Raw genomic sequence first — 21,514 nt, 5'->3', positions numbered from 1 at the left:
GAACTCGTGGAGGGACTCTAGGCGACACCTACATGGCGGATTGTCGAACGAGATCGGTGTCCTTCTCCCCTTGACCTTCTTCCGAGAGGCTACTTTGGTTCCTTTTGTTAGTAGAAGGGGATGACTCTGTCTTCTGTCCATGGGCGGACACAACCGTGATGTCATGTTCCTCGTCAGAGGACAGTCCCATCTCCCCAAACTTCTGTGCGTCGCTGGATTCTCAAAATGAACTTTATACACTCCTTTAAAGCCAGAGCCAACCGCGAGTAGAGGTTTGAGAAGACCAATAAGATCAGAAAACCATCACAACAGAGTGTACGTAGTCCCTCGCATCGCGCCAAGATTGTTACCTAGGCGATGGTATATACCATAACATTTTTAGGCAGAATTCTACAACGAATCATGTAAAGCCGTATAGAGCCATGCAAGTTTACATATTGTTTATAATACCTAAGATCAGGAAACAGGCTAAAGAATTCTTAGCTGGTGTGCATTGTGTGTTTCTTTATAGACGGATAATGAATTAAAGACTACCTTTTACTTTGAAATTTACAAAATAAGCATATTTCAGAAACTGCAACAGTTAGAGTCCTAAAATTTTGTGTAGACATTTTTCATATCCAAAATGAGTAGTAGGTATCTCCGAATGTAAATAAATATGTGTAATTACTGACGAAATAAATTAAAAGTTTAATTATACCTAATTTTGAATAATTTTCTATCCATTATAATCACAATACATAATAATAAGAATTATTTATTATAAATGTAATTCTTTTTATAAATGTCTTAATACTAAAATGTGTCTGAAAATTTAAATAATTTTAAAAATATTAAAAAAAAAATAAATCAAACAAACGTAAATTTTTGATCCCGATATTTACAGTATTTGCTTCGAAAGTCTCACTCTGTTATCACTCACAATCCGTTTTCATATAAATATTTAGAAAAAAAAAAAATAGCTGAAAATTTTGCCGCCTTACAGTCGATTTTAAGCCGTCGCCGAAATTTTTATTGTCAGCCGCCGTCGCCATTAATCTTTGTCGGCGCAGGGCTCTGGCGCGAAACGTGAAGTTTGTTGAGAGAAAGATATAAATAAATAAAAAATTAAACAGAAATCATAACATCTAATTAAAGTACTATTAAGATCTATAAGTTTCCAAATACATATCTCTGTTAGATATTTTTGTTGGTATCATGGAGTGGCACGATATAGAAGTTGATGGCCGGCACACAGTGAAATTTACAGATTTGCCGTATGTGCCGTTAACGAGCCCCCCTCAATCACCAGATGCTGAGGAATTGTTTATAGGTTGGTCTTAATGATTATCAATAATTTTTAGTTGAAAACTAATATTTATTGTATTTGAAAAGGTCAAAAAATTGGTGGTATTATACGGCATGGTGAATGGGCCTGGTTGGCTAGAAATTCGGTGTTACAAATTGTTTCATTGCGCAATGGTCAAACAATTTCTAGTTATGAGTTTTGTGAATCCCGTGGCTATGAGAGTTGCTGCATTAAATGTGTGGAGGAAGTATTTCCCAACAATCCTGAATACATGATGTTGGCAGTAGTTCTCGAGAGCTTTCGTGGACCAGGTGGCGGTGGTAGTTTTGTGGCCTTGTACTCCGTAGAGTTGAGTAGTGTTTTGAGTTGTATTGAATTAAGTTTACACATTACTTGTTCACGCTTTATGGATTCGTCGGCTTGTCGTCGAAGTCTTTTGCAAAATTTTGACGGTTGTTTGGCTGTTGGAAGTGAGGAAGGTGTTATTGTTTTACTCGATTTGAATATGCAAAAAATTATGTCACTCCAAAATGAATTGCAAGAAGATAAATTTGTTCCATGCCACATTGTTGATTATAGTTTGTCCTTAACAGAAATTCATCGCAATTTTCGTCAGTGTCAGCAGGATGGAATACATTTTGGATTGCAAATGGAGGGTAAGTGAAAATATTTTTTTTATAAACTTTGAAATGTAATATGTGTAAAAAATGCGATACAATATTTTACGTCTGCTGCTCAATATTTCACAATATATTCATACATACAACTAGTTGCATTAAAATCCAATCTAATTAGAATATATTCCCGATTTTCAAATTGGAATTTCTTTAAGTAAAAGTTTATAAAATAATTGATAATATCTAGTTAGATTGTACATGAAGATGATGACTGATGTTTGTTACACACAAAAATGTTGGTCCTATACCTTCTTCAATCATAGAATAAATTTCTGATTCAATTTATGCTCGTCCGTCCATGTAAACCTTGTAAACGAATTTGTTCACGTTAACGAATCTGTTCAGTTTAAACTCGGAAGAACAGTACATTGAATTGTAGTAGTGCCTCTGGTGAAGAGTATCATTATCATTACTGTACAAAATTTCAAGCAATTTGTTTGCTTTTTGAAACGGTAGGTGCAATTGAAAAGGACGCTTATAAAAAATTCTGCACAATATCATGAAAAATGGCTAGGGCGCATTGGAACATTTAAAATACCTTTTAAATGGCCAAAATTACTGATTTTTTTGTCACGACCTCTTCCGAAAATTTATAGTTCGTACTTTGTTTTATTTTAGTGTTTTTTTTTTTAAATGCTATTATTTCAATTTTATACGGTAAAGAAAATTAAAATTAGATTTGAACTTGTTGATTAGTTTTTCTTAACGTTTTCACTAAAAACTCTAATCAAAGCTATTGTTTTAATTTAATTAAAACATTTGAATATGTTTTTAACTACTCGACATGTGTTTGGAAAAACAATTATATTTTATTTAAAATAATCATTAAATAAAACAACACTGTTATAAATAATAGTTATTATTATTATTATTTGTTAATTTAATTCTAACAGTATGTTAAACTATTTTTTATTTAATGATAAACTTAAAAAAATACTCCATATTCATTCTTCGACAGATAACTCTACCTTCCCATTATGTCAACACATTTAGTATTGTTTGTTGTATTATGTATATATTTTATTCTATAATTATGTATATAATTAATTGATGTTGTTTGTTATGTTTTTATATAACAATATTTTTCTTTTCAATCTTTAAAATTAATTAGAAGATATAAATTACATTGCTAGAGGAAAATGTATAAAACTACATGAACTCTTAGGAATTAATTTGATAAAGTCACTTTTGTATGTTGCTGTTGTGTAGTTGTGATTGTTTTAAACTATTACTTCAACTTTGATCAAAATTATTTAGTTTTACTCGGGATTCATTTGTACATCTAACATTCCACAAATCATAAATGATAAATCTTCGCCGGCATCGACATCTTCGAATGAAAAGTTACCAGAATTTACGGCTGCTTGCATGTATGGCGGTATATAGTTGTAATAATGGTTTTCGGAATTTGTTGGCGTTGGGTCTTCTGGTGTGATTTCTTCGTAGGTCACATCATTGTCATCGTCATCTATAATGTATGTGTTTTGACTATATGAGGCTTGCGGCCGACCATATGATTGAGGGGCATTATACAAATGTTTGTTATGATGACTTGAGGAGGAGGATGGTGATGGCATTGACGTTGCTGGCGACAATGTTGCTTGTGTCTTCATGAGCACTATTGTTTGTATATGTTTCGGTAGAATCTGTTTGATATTATGCTGTAGATGTAAATGCTTAACGATGTTAGTACGATGCATTTGTACATAATTGCATAGGGTACATATCCTGGCCTCAATTTGCATCGATTTCGAATCATGTGCATAATCTTGTATAATGCCGCCAGCATCGGGACATCCTTGTGTTTGATGTTGGTTGAGTAGAGAACGAGTTGGTTTGCGTATACCACAACCTGAACAGCGATAAGCATATTCCCCTGTATGCATGGTAAAATGTTGATACCAATAGGGCAACATAAAACGTGACTGTTTCTGGCAAAATATACAGAATGCTTCGTACTGGAACTGGCCGTTTTTGTAGAGACTGACATTGGAAGCAGTGCAATTGCCCTGTTTAAGTAATTTTAGCTGTGATGAAGATAAACGCGAGTTATAGACTTCGCAGCCTCGGTGTTCATTTACGTAGTGATGTACCAGACGCTGACAGCTAAGATTGCAAATGACACATCTATCTTTATGTTTGCCGTGGACATGCATTTGTGGATCGACGTTTTTGGGCCAATAAAGTGGGTCAATGTTTGAGGGACTGTTTGAAAAGTAATTGTTCTCTTCATAGTCATCATCGCCTGTAATTATTTCTTCCTGTTGGTTTCGGCTTGATGTCCTGCTGCTATTTCTGGGACTGGGGTTGGTGCTGTGTCTGGTAGGTAACTTAGATGTTGGTGTATAATACTCCTGCTGTTGCTGTAATTGTTGTTGTTTTTGCTTCTGTTGCTTATAAATACGATGTTCCTTGGGCTCATCATCGTCGGATATAACCTGAGTATCGTCGTTTTCCAGATTTTCAATCCACGTTGCCTGCAGTAGATCTTCGGCATCATTGTTGGCCGTATACTGTCTTATACTAGTAGCTGTCGCTGTTGCTGTATTTTTAAATCGTAAACGTTGCGTTGAAGCTGAAATAAATTTAAATTAAAGGTAAATACATTTCTTATACATTTTTCGAAAATCTCAATATAATTACAATTTTTTGTGGAGTTTGTTGATGTTGTAGGTCCATCTATACTTTTGGCGAAAGCCTGTATAAATGCACTTTCAAATGATTTGGCCTGTTGCTGCCTTTGCTTTTGGGCCTCCAAACGTTTTTGTTCTATTTTGCGTTGTATCTCTATTTGGGCCAATTTTTGATCGTCCTCATCGTCAATTTCATACTCAGCCAATAAGTCATCTTCATTATAACTAAAACTGTTGTCTAAACGCTTTGTGCGCTTTGTACGCAAAGATCGTTTACGATCATCGCCTGTTTCGCCGCTATCTTCATCACCATTCTCGGAAGCAGACATGGCTTTTGTTTTAAGTTTCGATTTGTCGGGTGTATACTCGTCCTCATCCTCTTCAAGTTGCCGCTTTCGCGTTAAAGTAGTTGCATTGGCATTAGAAGACGATGGTGCGGAAGTAACAGCAGCATTTCCTGTTTTGAGTGTATCAAAATTGCAAGTTTTTAAGGTAACTTTTCCACTGATGGCATGGGCCATAAGTGCTACAGTTTTTCCATGTGCCGAAGAACATGTCAACTCACAGAAACGACGCCCATAATTAGTTAATTTCTTAACGTTTTTCAAAAATATCGTCCTTAGATCTGTCATCAATTGGCCATTAATTTGATTACTGGCGTTTTGGGAATGACTATTCATGTTGGTGCGTAAGGTTTTTATGCGAACGAAATCCTTGTACTTTAGAGCTCTTTGTAAGAACACGAAGCAGGAATGTGTGGCCACAAATTGAGGTTTACAAAATTGATTTAGAAAATTTTCCAACCATCTACAATAACGTCGATCTAGATCTGTGTCAGCTGTGCCTCTAACGTTGGGTGGGTTGCCGTAAAAAGCATTTGGTATAATAACATTTTTATTAGAGAGTAAAGCAGAGAAAGCTGGAGGATTGGGACCCGATACTGAAGCTGGTTGAAGTTGAACGGCATTCAAAAAATTTGATTGGGGCGTTGGAGGTGGTAGAGGTGGAGGAGCAGGCTTTTTAGCCTGTTGTCTTACATGTGGTGCAAAATTGTTGGGTAGACGATTACTGCCCGGATTTGTAGTCTTGCTGTTAGTTTTATAATAATTTCCTTTGGCTGCCAATAGAGTACGTTTTTGAGGAGTTTTTGGCTGTGGTTTACGCGATGATGCCGACTCTTCATCAGAGCTATCCAATAGTTCAATGCAATCGACTATGTGTTGTGTTGATGGAGCTGCCGAAGATCGCTTGTAATTGGTGGCTTTTTGCAAATAACTAAAGTTTTTAGGTTTATTTCTTGCTTGTGACAATGGACTGTTGTTGCCTGGACTTTGTTGTGGTGGTTGTGGAGGTTTGGCTGTTGACTTTCTAGCACTTGTACGTGTTACAATAATATTTTTTGGTACAGTTACTGTTGCAGTCGGCGTACTAATAGTTTGTTTGTTATTATCAGTCCTGATAATGTTCGAACTATAAGAAGTCTCAGTGGTATCTTTAGAATTAGCATCATCGTCGTCTGATTCTATGCAAATTGGAGAATTACGTGTTTCAATAAATTGTACTTCGTCATCGTCATCATCGTTGGCAGCCTTATCGACTTCAGCATTATTTTCCAACGAGTTTTCATTTTCAACAGCCTTAACAATGTCGGTATCTTCGTCGTCTTGTTCCAAATTAACTGTATAATTCAAGGGATCATAAAGGGTTGTTTGGCTGCTTGTATCTTCATTAAGTTGTTCATCATTTGTATTGGTTTCTTCAGTATTTTTGATACCTTCTTCTATAGCAACCAATTCCGGCTCGATTGGTACATTTTCAATATCTCTTTCTTCTTCGTAGTCTTTCGAACATGTATCATCTTGTTGATCATTATTTAGTGATTTTTTGTCACTTTCTTCCTCGGCTGTAGATAACTCATTTTCATCTTTTTCAACGGCTTCACTGCTTTTGGTCGTTTCTTCCTCGTGTGGAGATGTGTCCAGGTCATTATCTTCCGTCTCACTGTCTTTTGTTATATCTTCTTCCTCATCTTCATTAAGGGACTTGTCAAGGATATTATCATCTTTATCGTCAGTCAAATCTTCAGCTTCGGCTTCATCGGGTACAATTATTTCATCAACATCTCCATCGCCGGGTATTTCAACATCTTCGACATCTTCATATTCTTCAATTTCCTCTTCTTCATCATTTGCTACCATTACGCTATTTGTTTTATTATTTTCGTTTTCTTTTAAAATGTTTGTTGCGCCGTCAACTGTTTTCGTCTCATCATCATTTTTTAATAATGATTCTGTTTGTTGTTCAACAACCGGTTCGGGATGCCTATTTTGGTCTTTATTTACTTCATCTAAATTTAGTTTAGAATCATTTTCATCCAATTTATTTGTGTTTCCATCATCAGGTTTTGTTTTTATTTCGTCCACAATTTTCTTTTCATCGTGATCGTCAATCTTTTTTTCATCATCGGGCATATTCACATGCTCTTCGATTTGTGTTTTTTCTACTTCCTTTATTTTTGCTTCATTTTCATTCTGTTCTGTACTTGTTGTATTATCTGTAGAAGTAATTTTTTCAATTGTTTTTATTTCCTCGGAAATTTCATTTGTATTATTGAATAATTCTGTAGTTTTTTCCGAGTCTATTTCTTTTTGGGCATCTGTGGGATTACCATCTTTTGTAGGCATTTCATCGTTAATCGGATTCATTTTTCTTATTAAAGATTTCTAATTTTGTTTATTTTTTTCGAAAGAAATTTAAATTTAATAATAGTTGAAATTATTTCCTTTAAATTTAAGTTTTTGTTTTCAATGCGCTTGTAATATGTGGATAATTTATTCTAATCGTGTGTTTAATTAAAAAATATATTTTCTTTTAAAATTAAAATTTAAAAAAGTATTTAATATATATATGTTCGTGAATGTAACAACTGTGAGGAAAAATTCCTAAATGAACTTTATGGACTATAGACCCTTCTATTTGATGGACTATTTTCCAAATATTTTTATCTAAAGCTTAGTTTAATCGAATTTGATATAAACGGATTATGGCCTTATTATTCTACCTGTCACACTAAACTAGTTTTAAGTTCGAGAACTGTACGTAATTTCTTACATATAATACAATTTAGGTTATAAAGTCACACAGAAGTAACTTCCACCCGATTATGTAATCAAACTGCTCGCTGGTTTAATTGCCAAATTCTGATCATTCTTTGGTAAGATCTGTTCCTCGTAAAAGCACCCTCTATGAGACAATTTATTGAATAAATTGTACCTATTCCGTATTTTTTAAATTTATACTCTCGTCTTCTCTCTCGACATTATATCTACCTTAAACCACTTTAGTGGGGAGTGTATATTGTATTTGTGCAGATGTTTGTAACACAGAAAAATATTGGTCCTATACCCACCTTAAATTATACCTATCGGCTTAGAATCATTTTCTGAGCCGATTGAGTCATATCCGTCTACATTTCAAGATACATATGTACATAATTTGATGAGATTTTGAACATACGCAATTGTTACCAAGGACAAACGAAGAATATTGAAAAGGGTTGAAATCGGTCCATTATTTCACCTAATCCCCATACAACCGGAACCCCGGATAATAACTTTAGAGCTTATAAAATTGGCATAATTTAGTTCTGTAATGAGCGGAATTCATTTGACCTTTGTTCCCATACAAAGTCCCCCTTAGAAAATAGCTTAATATTAATATTATAATGAAATTTGGCATAACTATCTCTTATATAAACATAAATGCCTCCTCTAAATTTTATTGGATCGGCCGATATTTTACCCTAGTCCCCATTAAAGCCTTAAAGTTATATAAGTTATGCCAGTCTTTAAGTAAATAAGCGATATTATTTACATAATTGAATACATATGTATTGAAAAAATCTAAAATCTCTGCCAGCCGACCGATATTAAACTATATATTTTCTAAATGTTTCGGACTACATAAATTGCCACTTAGTTCCTTCCATTAATCCCAAATAATCTTAATTATCATTTTTAGATTGTGTAGATATAAAAATAACTTAACATTAATTAAAATTATCTGCATTCCATTATCTATTTTTTCAAAGAAATCCATCCTATTTCCCTTTTTAACGCTTTAAATGTTTTATTTTATTATTTTGCACACTATAGGGCCACTGACTCGTATACTATGTGTAGTTTATACATAGCACAGGCTGTGCAATAGTGCTTTGTGACGTCACATAATTTTTGGGAAGCCACACTGTAGTGTGTTACTTTTTCCATTAGGGATATAAAAGAAACAAACTCATTTTACATTTAAAAATTAATTAACAACTGTAGCAGAAAATTTCACCTGAAAAATTAATTTCTAATTATTAAAAAAAAGTAGAATTTTGCTGAAGAAAAAAATTTACATTCACATTTTATAGATGTTTTTTTTTTTCTTTTACAAAAAGCCAAAATGCTAAGTTGTTTAATTTTGGTGGCGTTGGACAGTGGGTCTTAGGCAATGAAATAAAGATAACAATTTCATAACATAACAAAAGGTCGCTTGGATTAAATACACACATGGTTTGTTTAGCAGATGGATTTTCTATTGTATTGTTTGTTTGTTTAGCTAGTTAGTTGTAAGCAAAATCACAATGTTAGCAAATTGTTGCAATTTTAGTTTAGAATTACTACCTACTATCACCTGTGATTTAAACAGTTACATGTTTTAAGGTATTTTCATTTTCTACAATATTTTGGTATAAAGTATTTGGAATTTATTTATTTTCCATAAATAGTTTTCACAAAATCTTCATTTGTGATTTGTTTAATTATTTTTATCAACTTTTATTTATTTGCCGCCTTTTTCTTAGTTTTTGCCGTATAATATGAAAACATAAACAACATTCGCTATTATTTCTTTATAATTATAATTTTTTTCACACAAAAATACTGAACGCCTTTTTTTGCTTCTCCTAACCCACTGTACATTTTTACCCAGCAGTTTGTCTTTCTGACATAAATTTTAAGTTTTAAATACACTAACACAAGCATAGGAAAAATACACACAATTACAAGCGACAAAAATGAAGAAAAATTTTTTTTACCAATGGAAAATTATGGCGAGAAGTTTTATAATTTTTTCCTGCACTTTAATTATTTACACACATTTCATTAATGTTAGAATCTTTTTGTTTTTTTCTGTTAATCAAAATATAAGCTGTCAAATTAATGACAATCGGCAATGTTTGACTTTGTAAAGGAAAAAAATAATAACAAAAACAATTATCCGCTTATGGGAGATGATAAAACAGACACAGCGCCTCTGCTTGACACAAACACACTACCTTTTTAATATTTCTAAAATTTTTCACTTTGTACACATGGTTGTATCCGTAAAGTAGTAAAACAAAGTTTTTAGTACATACACTCAAAAAAATATTCATAGAAAATTTATAAAATATATTAAAATACTTGCTTTAAAACAATATTAAATAATTAAAATTTTATTTGATTTCATATTGTCATTTAATTTTTTTAATTTAGCATTAGAATATCGTTGTTTAAATACATACACGAATATATAGTTATTTGACAGGCATTTTTCTCTAGGTGTTTATGGTGTCTGCCTCGCAACAACCCTTTTTTATAAAACTTAATTTACCATGTTGTATAATTTGGGTGTGTGTACTAAAAACTTAAAGTGCAAAATGCCAGGGCTGTATGTATTTAATAATTACGAATAATTTTTCCGTTTTATATGTAATATGTTTATTTACCTAGGGGTTATTTTATGGAATTTTGAATGAATTTTTTTCTGCACTTTTAATTATTATATGTATGTACCTATAACACAATAGCTAATAAACGATTTATAAACTATTTTTTGGGAATTGTATGTTTTTTTTAATAATTTTCATTTCGAGTAGGATTGAACTTATAGAAAATGGGATTTTCAAAGGCTATTTTGGATAGAATATTTATAATGGGAACAAACAAAGATCACCACCACAGGTTGAAATTTTATTATACCCTACACTACTTTAGTTTGTATGGTATATGTATTGGGTTTGTGCTGATGTTTGTAACGCATAATAATATGGGTCTTATATCCATCTTAAAGTATACCAATCGCCATAGAATACATTTTTGATTTGATTTAGATAGGTAATCAAACTACAGATCGCAATTAAAATACTAAGGACGAAGCATTAATTCACCTAGCCCCCATACAACTGAACCCCCCGAATAGATCGTTTGAGGTCATTATTATGTTTAAGATACTCGTATCTTAGCAAAAAGCTGCTCAAATATGATTTATACTAGTCTTAAAGACCCTGCCGAATTTTGTAGTGATAGGTCCTCACTTGACCCTAATCATCATACAACGACCCCTTCAGAAAATGACTTAAATGTCCACAATTCAGAATAAATACATGTAATTCAAATTTCCTATAGGGGCACGTCGTTAAATTATTTAAATTTATGAAAACATGTATCTTTTAGGACCTAGAATAAATTTAATATTGTTCAAACTAAAAAAAAACAAATTTACTTATAATTTCTTTAACATTATCCTAATATTAACTTGCAGTCATCGAAAGCCCATGTGCAATACAATGCATACTACCAATAGATTTAATATTGGGCCTGGCAATAGGTCTAGAAGATGGTCGTTTAGCATTATATGATCTAGCAGAGTTGCAAATATTTTATGTTGCCTTGCCCACGCCAGAGGTAACGATGTCAGCATTAGTTAAAATGGATTTTCTTGAACCACCAGATGATCCACGACCCTGTCTGTATATATGGACTCTTCATGAAAATGGCGAAAATTTACATGCTGTTTTGCATAGTTTAATGTATGAGAAACGTTTAATGGAGGAAGATGAATCTACTACATATTTTGAGGTAAGTTTTAAAATGAATCTTAAAGTAAAATTACAATTTTATTGTTGTTCCTTTTTTAAGTCATTTCAAACTAGTACGGTACGTTTGCAATTGCCTCTGGAGGCAACAAAGAGTGTAGCTTTAGCATGTCAAGCTATATCTACATTATCCAGTCACGGTGAAGATGACTCCAATTGTTTGTGTGCCATATCGTGGTTATCAGTGCTGGAGGGTAAGAATAAACTATTGATATTTGATTTAAATCAATGGTATAAAGAAGAAATGCCTTTTGTGCTGGAATATGGCAAACATCCAAATTATTTGGCTGGTTACATATTAAATGGAGAATGTACCGGTTTACATGCTCTACTAAATCCCAATAATATTGCACATTTTAATTCAATGCAAAGATTTGAAGAACATTTTTATCCCAACTCTTTAAGTTTTGGTAAGTTTGTTTATAAGCTGAAGATAAATGAAACAAAAAGTAAGTTGTTGTTATTTATTGCAGAGGGTTCATTACTCCATACGGAAGGTTGTAGGCGTTACAATTGGGAAGGTGCTCAAAATAGGGTAATCAATCTATTAAGATCCAGTAATGCCGCCATCTTTTTGGAACCTAACTTTTATTTTAATGAAATTTTGCGCACTCGTTTAATGCCTCAATTTACAGATTTGAACTTGAATTCAACATTTTCTCGTGTAAGTTTTCTTGTTTTTGAAATCAAGATTCTTTTTGTACTAATTTTAATTTTTTGAAGCATGCCAAATATGAAATATTATTATCAGCGGCATTGGAGCATAATTGTGTTAGCTTATTGCGAGATTGTGCTAAATCATGGATAGATGGCAGTTTTATGGGTAACTTTTCAACTTCGACTGGTTTGTCTCTGTCCACCATAACTGACTGGATATGGAAAAGGGCTACTGCAATAAAAGCCAGATGTAATGATCTCTGCAAAAGCCTGTTTGAATTTGGCGGCTATCCTTTGGATAGCAGAGAGCAAAAAGAATTAGGTTTTATAACACGACAACTGAAATTGTTATCAGATCTTTTAAAATATGTTTTGGTTTATGCTAAAAAACAAATTCCCGAGAGAGGTATTTACTATGGTAGAAGAATCAAAAAATATTTTACCTATGATGTCATTTTAAATTTTCAGTGTACAGCGATTTGGAAAATAAACACAGTTCTTTGTCTATGGCCTCCAGTTATCAAGATATATTGTTGTGGCTACTGAATATTGGACTTTTGCCAGAAGCTTCTCCTCATAATGATAAAATCAATGCTGGCAATGATTTAGTGCCCTATCCTTACACAGAACTCAAAGAATTGTATAGAAATAAACGTTCGTATTTCGCCAAAATTAACGAATCGTTTATATCCAAAAAATCCGGCAGTTGTAAATTACTCTTTATCGATTCATTTATCGAGCATGTGTGCAAAGGGAATATACTACATGAGTATTGGTTGGAAAATGAAGGTGATGGTGTATATCCTCCCAACTCGTTGGAAGCTATGCTACGTGTTATGCTGGTACCCGATTTAGAATATGAAAACAAATGTGCTATTTTGTTGTATTTCTTTTTGGATTTGAATATGGCCATTGATGAGGAGGTCTATAAAGATGTGGTGGCAAATTTTATTAAATTTCCCAGTGTGTTTAAACTTTCGGCACCTTTAATCAAGACGGTGCAAGCTTTTTGGAATTTGGATCATGATCAATATTTGGTAACTACAAATATCTAGTTATAGACTAATTTTTTTCTTTATTTAATATGGATTTTGTTATTTTTTTTTAGCCTGCCGTTGATGAGTTCATTTCGCCTTTCAATAAAAATCAATCTTATCCCCAGTGGCAAGTTGAGTTGCTCATCGAAGTTTTGTTAAATCAAAATGCTAGCAATTTGGCTTTAAGAATTCTAGAATCACAGCCTTCGCTTATCTCGCCCCTACTTAAGTTGAATACATTATTAGCCAATGAACTTATTTCGGAAGCATTCCATTTTGTACGTTCCAAAAATGATGATTCACTTTTGGAAACTTTTTTCACTTGTTGTCTTTGCAATGGTCAGTTTGGTGTTATCAGGGATTTAGCCTTGAGTGAAAGAGAAGGTTTAATATTACAGAATATACTGAAAAGAAGTAAAGCCCCCGGAGCCGAAAGTCTACATTTCGTTTATTTACTGCAGAAGTCGAAATATATTGAAGCTGTCTCATACATGGATGAGCTGGCGAACAAATCGAAGGGCTTCAAAAGTTCATTGCATCAGACTAACCAAATGGAAACTCCAAATTTGGTATTGTCTGCCTTCAACACTACCATGACCCCCGTTACACAGGGTTTGACAGATGTTTATTTTCGTATAAAAAATAAAATAAAGAAAAAGGAAGTCGATAACAAATCACCGGTTCCTTTAAGTTGTCAACTCATCAAACAAAATGCTAATAGTTTGTTGGGGGGTATATATCACAGTTCGGCTTTAAGTGCCCACTTTGCCACTTATTATTGGGGTGAAATGGAAGAACAAACTAAGCAGGCAAAACATTTGCTCAATTCAAATAATGCTCCTTTCTTGAGAAGACCCCAAATCGATACCAATTGCATAGATCATTTGGCTCAAAATAATATATCTTATCCTCAAGCCTACAAAATCACCGAGAAGCGTTCATTAGTTGAAAGTGAAGTGCTGGATAATGAGAACGATGAATTTGAAAGACAAAAACTTGAAAATAAATTAAACCCCAAAAAGAAGAGACGTTTAATAGGTCAAGAAATTGTCGATGATTTATCACTCTTTATGAAAATGAATAAAACTTCAACAAATGTTTCGGAATTTACATTTGGTCCGGAACAAACTAGTCAAACTGTAGAACAAACTAGAAAAAATTCACTAGATTTATTAGCACGTCCCTTATTAACTAAACCTGTGGGTTCTAGTCAAGAGGCCGAAGAAATTGCAGCAAATGCACCCGAAATACATGGAATTCTTAAGACCAATACACCAGAACCATGGCAACAGCAACGTGATCAGCCCGTAGAAGAAGAGAAGAACTTACGTTTTAGACTTCCTTCTGCAGATGTTAGCACTACACAAATACGCATAGAGGTGATGCAAAGTGAAGATGCAGTGGAACAAATGGATGTTACTCAGGAAGAGGCACAAAAAAGACCTTGTTCAATCTCAGGTTCACCGAAATTGAAGCAAATTGCAAGAGCTGTATCAGAGGAATCAAACAAAAGTTCTATCAGTTCCAGCAACCAATCAGAAGAGAATTTCTATTCACCTTTGTCATCGCAAAATAATTCTAAATTGGATTGTTCCAATCTTAGTAAATACAGCTTCATGAGCGGACCTCAGCCAAGAAAACCTTTAGCCCGGCTCTCGGCTGAACGTTCGGAAAAATCACTATCCCCTGAACCTAAAACTAAAGACACAGAATTAACTTCTGTAAATAAATCAAGTAATTTGGGTTATACCACAGCCTTGGAGTCATCATTGAAACCTAGAATTTCTCCTAGAAGATCATTAGAAAGAGTTAGTTCCGAGCGCTTGGAGAAAACAGATCAATTTGTTAGAAAAGAATCGAGTAATGTAGCTTACGTCACAGCCTTCGAAACTCTAACGAAACCCATGTCAATTGCTTCATCCAACTTCAAAACAGAAGTTACTCAAACGACCAGCGGTTTTGGCAGTATTGCTTCTCATGCCACCTTTGCAGGCAGTAAAATCAATGAATTTTTGCCAAAAGTATCTTCATCGAAAGTTGGTACCGTTCCTCCAGCAAAAACCGAGGAAAATAAACCATCATCTCCGGCCAAACTCTCAGAATGTTCCACAGTTTTGGGCTCTCTAACAACATTCGAATGTACTAATACTGGTTCTAACAATGTATTCGCTATGCCCAGCATGCCTATGGATAAAGTAAAGCCAAATCTAGACAAGCCCACCGAAGAGCAGAAACGTCAAATGTTGGAAACCACTTTAGGCATGAGTACATATGATTTTTCAATTTTGGATTCGACTTCTTTGCAACAAACTAAATCATCTTTAATGGTAACAGCAAAAGATACAATTGAAATAAAAGAAGCAGAATTGGCAGAAGATGAGAATGAAGAGATCGAAGAAATGGAATGCGAAGACCAAGATGAAGAACAAAATGAAGAAGAATCCTCTGAACAAAAGAAGGAACATTTGATTGAAATACAAAAGGAATCAAATATTGATTTTAGAGAAGAATCAAATGATGATTGTATTGTGTTATCGTCATCCTCATCGTCGTCATCTTTAACAAATCAGGAAGAAGATGAATATGCCAACAATGATAGTGAAGATGAAGAAAATTCCGAAATTGGTGAGAACATCGAAAGTGATGACTACGATGAAGATGGTAACGATGAAGAACTCTCAATCGACGAAACAGATAATCCGAGCGATACCGAAAATGAAGATGTCATACAACTCATAGAGGATTCTTCATCCGATGTGCGACAGCAACAAGACAACTATTATGAAGAAAGCGATAGTGACGATGTTAAAGTCGTAGAATACGAAACAACACCTCTAGCTACTGATAATGCTGAAAAAGTAGTCGATAAATTGGGTGTTGTGGAGGATGTTGAAAATAATGACATTATATCTAATGTGGACAAAGAAGAGAAATCGCATGTGGATGAGGCACAAATTGAAGAAGAGGATGATGTAGAAGTTGTAGCTTCTACTTTAGAGCCATTGCCGGCAGCAGAAAAGTCTGAAATAGACGCCATAAATTCTACTCAAAAGCCTGATACAATATCAATAATGTCTAATAAACCAGCCGAAGTAGATATACATACAAGTGAAACTGTTAGTACGACCACTATTCGCGAAGAACAAGTTTCAGTAGTTGAAATACAACATGAGCAACAGGATGAAATGATGGATACTTCTATTAAGTCAAACGTGGCCGAAGATATTGAAAAGGCAGTGGAACTACAAAATAAAGAACAGGAGAAAACAGAAAGTGCAGAACAGATAATTGAACCAGAAAATGTGTCGAAAAATGTTGAAGCTGAAATAGTTTCATCTGAAAATGTGGAGTCTCAATTATCAAATTTAGAAAAGGTTGAAGAATCTACCGAAAAAGCCGAACTAATAGAAGATGAACCAATGTCCCTTATGGTGGAGGATTCAATGGACGGTTCAGATTCTAAAAAAGAAAAACCAACAGAGCTTAAATTAACCGAAGAAGAGGCAACAGAAAAGCAGGAAGAAAAATCAGCAGTAATCAAAGAAACGGAAAAATCTAGTGAAAATATCGAGGAGAAAAAGGAAGAATTAAAAGTAAAGGAGCTTGAAAATATTGCTGGCACATCCGTATCAACGCCACGCAAACGACGAACTTTAAGGGGCTCCTCAGTACCTCCTTTGGACTTAGAAGTAGCTGCCGTTTCTTCGCCACGCAGAAATACACGAGGCATATCTGTTCCACCACAAACAATCGCAGAATCGGAGGAGTTTTCCAATCTTACGCCACGCACTCGTCGCAGTGTAAGAGCAAGTTCCTTGCAACCAAAATATAAAATGGATGATGGCGAAACTGAAACACCGCACAAACGTGAGAAAACACAAGGGCCGGAAAGTCCTGAAACAAATTCCAAAGCAACACGGGGATCATCTGTTCCTCCTGGTGCGGCTGCTGGCAAAGTGTCTACACGTCGTCGCTCAGTTCTATTGGATGCTATTAATGAAGATCCCGCAAGTCTGGATTCGCCATCCACACGTACTCGCTTAAGATCGCGTCTAAATTCAATGGATAGTGAACAAGATTCATCGATAGTAAGTGCTAACGATCAGTTAGTGCAACCAAAACGCACTCGCCGTACATCTATATCGAATACTCTAACTGAATTGCCGCTCACACCCAAACGTACAAGACGCAATAGCATTAGCTCCCAGCCGGAAACCAATGCAGCCCTTACACCACGCACTCTTAGAAGTCGTAGTGTTTTATCGGTGCAAGAAGAAGACTCTGAGAGTATTCCAGCTTCACCAATGGCAAGTAGTAGCAAAAGAATTGGCAATAAACGTAAAAAAAGTGTCAGTGAAGACGTACAGACCGAAAGTCAGGAACAAATTGATAAAACTTCACCCAAAAGTGAGCAATCACCAGTTTCTGAAGTTTCATATTCTACATCACGTCGGCTGACACGCACCCAATTGGCCATGATGGAAAAATCGACTGCGTTGTCGCAAAAATTGACCCAAGAAGCAGTGGCTAAAGAAGCAAATACAATTTCTCCACCACCTAACAAACGCACAGCAAAAGCACGTTCTACACGTGTCTCCAATGCTCATGCCGATAGTGATGATGCAGAATCGGTATCATCGAAAGTTAGTACTGCCTCGAGTGTTACTGGAACCAAACGTCGCGTAACAAGAAGATCCATTAAAGAAAAGGTATTTCTAGCGCATTCTCCACCCATTAAAATGTTATTAATGCTTTCTCCATTTTTAGGATGAAATTGATGATGATGGTGCTAGCGTAGCAAGTTCGGTAGGCAGTGAAAAGCATCAAAGACCTCGTCGTTCAAAGGATAAAAGTTCGCCTAATACAACTTTAACTGCCATACCAGAAGATGGTAAGTTTAAAACATAATTTTTATACAACTGAAAAGTTCTTATGTACAGTAGGTTGAATGTTTTGTTGAATATCTATTTTAATTTTCTTTCTTATTTTCTAGCACCCATTGAAACCAAGAAGCGTGGTCGAGCTGCTAAGAATTAATGTATTTCTGGGGACATTATTTTTATTGTTTTACAATAGGATCGGATGTTTTGATTAAATTTATTCATTGATGTTTTCTTTTTGTATTTATAATGAAACAAAATTGTCAATAAAATACAACATTTTTATATACATACATACATTAATATGTACAATACTTTAATTTAATGATTTCTTGTTGTTAAAACTGTACAGTTATCTAATCAAAGGGGTTCTGCGAAGTGATCTTATCTTAAAAATTTTGCCGATTCTGCAGTATTATCCCATAAGTCCACTGTATATAGTGATATGTGGTTTTGTGCGCAGTCGAATATGCTCCATTCTAATCTCTATGGCAGGTTTCCTTCTGTGTCTGTTACATATGTGCGGAGAGTACATCATGTATCCTACGAACTCTGTTCTACTGAGTGTTACCAATTTTTGTAGAGATACTACAACATTTAACATAATTATGAGGTCAAGAGCCCTATTCGGGGTTCCGGTTGTATGGGCGTTTTGTCCTTGTACTAAAGGAGGAGTTTATGTCAAATTTCATCAAATTATCCTAAAAATTGCGACCTGTAGACTGCGCGCAAGGTTTACATGGACATACAGACAGGCGGGCATAGAATGTGATTCTGAGCCGATTGGTACATGTACATTAAGGTGGGTGTAGGACCAATAATTTTTTGAGGCCTAGAGCTGCAAGAATTTGACATTCAAGATTAATGCTTATGCAGAATACAAAAATGAACTCATATTGGACCTGAGACCAATATTTCATCAAAATTTCCGAACAAAATTTCTACTACCCTAAAAGCAATATGTATAAATAAAAAACCCACTTAACGATTTTGAAGATTCTAACTACAATAGTTTTCCAGATTTACAATATGTTACATATGAGAGATGTCAAGCAAATTATTGCAAGTTCGCCTGTTTTTATCCATCGCCAATTTCTATCTATCTATGAAAAATTTGAAAAATATAAGAGTTTCCAAGATACACGAAATTTTGTAATTAATTCATATATGTGGTGCCAAGCCACCCATTGAAAGTCCGCCCGTTATTCTCTAAATGTTCCCATGAATGTCAAAGTTCTTCATGTAAAATTTGAAAATTCTAGCTCTTATAGTTTCTCAGTGGGAGCTTCAAGCTCCCCAGATGAAAGCCCGCACTTTATCCCCCGAACGTTCAGATGAATATTAAATTAATTTGAGCAAAATTTTAAGAATCAATTTCTATTAGTTTCCCAGGTAAACGAAATTTTATATTTAATTCATATGGGAGGTGCAACGTTCCCCATTGAAAGTCCGCCCGTTATACTCTAAATGTTCAGATTAATGTCAAAATTCTTCAAGTAAAATTTGAAGATTCTAGCTCTAATATTTTCTCAGATATACGAATTTTTCTATTTAATTCATATGGGAGCCCCCCCAACATTTCCTCCAAAATGTTGAGATGAATATTTAAGTTCTGTTTTGAAGAATTTAGTTCCTTTAGTTTCCCAGATAAACGAATTTAATTAATATGGGAGGAGCCGCTCCCCTCATGGGTAGTCAGCCAATATATTACTCAAAATGTTTAAATGGATGTTAATGTTATTCGTGTAAAATTTTAAGATTCTAACTGTAATAGTTTCCAAAATAAACGAATTTTTGTATCTAATTTATATGGGAGGTGCCACGCCCCCTAATGCTAGTCCGCCTACTTTTTGTCCTAAATAATCATATTGACACTAAAGTGGCTCCGACAAAATTTGAGGACTCTAAGTGTTATATTATCTCAAATATACGGAGTTAATATTTTCTTAATATGGGCGTGGCTCCCCGCCCACTTGGGATTTCAAAATAAAAAGTAGCCCATTATTTTTATATATTTAATATATATACATATTTATGTATTAAGTATATATAGATTTATCAAAAATATAGTTAATACATAAATATATAAAAATAAGCGCAGGATAACAAGACCATATAGCGCGTTCTATCAAGATATGTACATTTAATCATAATGGGAAAAGAATAATACTAAAATTAATATAACAATTCATTAAAATAATACAAATAAATAGAAGGTTCAGCTCAAAAAGTTATAAAGAAAGTTATTTGAAATACAAAAGTTAAGGGGGTTATTTTTTAAATCCCTTCACCTCACTTCATTTTTCATATAAATCATAATAAAACAATAATAAGGTAGAATCAGTAGAAAAGTACGTTCTCAATTTTACATGCCTTGAATTGTCACAAAAAAGAAAATTAAAAAATATAAAGAAAAACATCAAATAAAAATTATTGAAAAAATTTTGTTAAGAAAATAAAATTGAATAATTTGAATCAAAAAGATTGTAAAACCAATAAAAATCAAAAACAAGGCACAGAATTGACAACTCTCCCTACTGATTCTACCTTTCTATGGTTGTATCATGATATAAATTGTTTTTGTATTTTCAAAAATTTGTATGAAAATATTTTCAACGCATGGTGAAGTGTTTTACAAAATTAGGGGGTAAAAGTATATTATTATAATTTTAATTAAAATTAAAAATAAAAAAAAAATCATATATCCATTATATTATGTTTAGCAAAAGATTTTAAAATTCTATTAATTTGCCGAGGTTTAGAACAATCCAAAATAAGCTCAAGTGGCTCCGACAATCTGGATACAGGACAATCCACATGAATGTGAGGGACATTGATAACCACTCCACAATGACAGCAACTTAAAGGACTACAATTTTCAAAATAATGCCGGGAGTTGAATAAACACTTTCCTACTCTAATTCGGGCGAGCAGGATACACTGCACCCTGGAATACTCATAATGGTAAATGAGCCTAGAAAGACACGGATTATGCTGTCTCAGAAAACAACCACAATTTATCCATTCCCGTTCCAATATATTCAATTGGGTATGTTTAAAGATGTTGGTAATACAAACTTTGAAACATGGCATTTCCGTTGTCAGTGGCATATTAATCGCTTCCTTTGCAGCTTTATCTGCACGTTCATTTCCAATTATACCCAAATGTGAAGGCACCCACAGAATAAACAATGGTTGGTTGATGTATATTAGGATTGTTTAGAATGTTACAATAGGACCCATTCTTGCCGTTATATAAAGCCCTTACTGCACTTAAGCTGTCAGTACAAATCACAGCCTTCTGATTATTTTCTACAGCATGATCAATTTCTGCAATGATTGCAGCAAGTTCAGCTGAAAAAATACCAGAATATGGAGGTAATTGGCTCTGTTTGACCACCACCCAATTAGAATCGGGTTGGCGTTGAACCACTGAGTACG

At 34.1% G+C, this 21,514-nt stretch overlaps 2 protein-coding genes across 4 annotated transcripts; one reads left to right on the top strand and one right to left on the bottom strand.

The window, feature by feature from the left end:
- Positions 1 to 1,021: 1,021 nt before the first annotated feature.
- Positions 1,022 to 18,379, top strand: LOC119601411 (protein ELYS homolog). Its single transcript, XM_037952336.1, has 10 exons — positions 1,022 to 1,312; positions 1,375 to 1,944; positions 11,166 to 11,482; positions 11,543 to 11,909; positions 11,973 to 12,163; positions 12,223 to 12,562; positions 12,625 to 13,193; positions 13,265 to 17,902; positions 17,961 to 18,084; positions 18,187 to 18,379. The coding sequence occupies exons 1-10, from the start codon at positions 1,198 to 1,200 to the stop codon at positions 18,228 to 18,230; spliced, it is 7,275 nt and encodes a 2,424-aa protein (XP_037808264.1). The 5' UTR covers positions 1,022 to 1,197; the 3' UTR covers positions 18,231 to 18,379.
- Positions 2,814 to 9,913, bottom strand: LOC119601412. Of its 3 annotated transcripts, none has more exons than XM_037952337.1 (3): positions 9,679 to 9,913; positions 4,609 to 7,321; positions 2,814 to 4,540 (listed from the first exon to the last, which is right to left on the bottom strand). In XM_037952337.1, exons 2-3 carry the CDS (start codon positions 7,301 to 7,303, stop codon positions 3,225 to 3,227), a joined length of 4,011 nt encoding a protein of 1,336 aa, XP_037808265.1. In that variant the 5' UTR covers positions 7,304 to 7,321; positions 9,679 to 9,913; the 3' UTR covers positions 2,814 to 3,224. The 3 variants fall into 3 exon arrangements, with proteins under 3 accessions (XP_037808265.1, XP_037808267.1, XP_037808266.1); XM_037952339.1 differs by having other exon boundaries at positions 4,609 to 7,152; XM_037952338.1 differs by lacking the exon at positions 9,679 to 9,913 and having other exon boundaries at positions 4,609 to 7,340.
- Positions 18,380 to 21,514: the final 3,135 nt, after the last annotated feature.

Source organism: Lucilia sericata, unplaced genomic scaffold (assembly GCF_015586225.1).
Source record: "Lucilia sericata isolate MDLA Ls3-8-SP2 unplaced genomic scaffold, ASM1558622v1 Contig000161F_arrow, whole genome shotgun sequence".
Classification (NCBI taxonomy): Eukaryota; Metazoa; Arthropoda; class Insecta; order Diptera; family Calliphoridae; genus Lucilia; species Lucilia sericata.
Note: the sequence above shows the minus strand (reverse complement) of the source record. Positions and strands in the feature narration are given on the sequence as shown.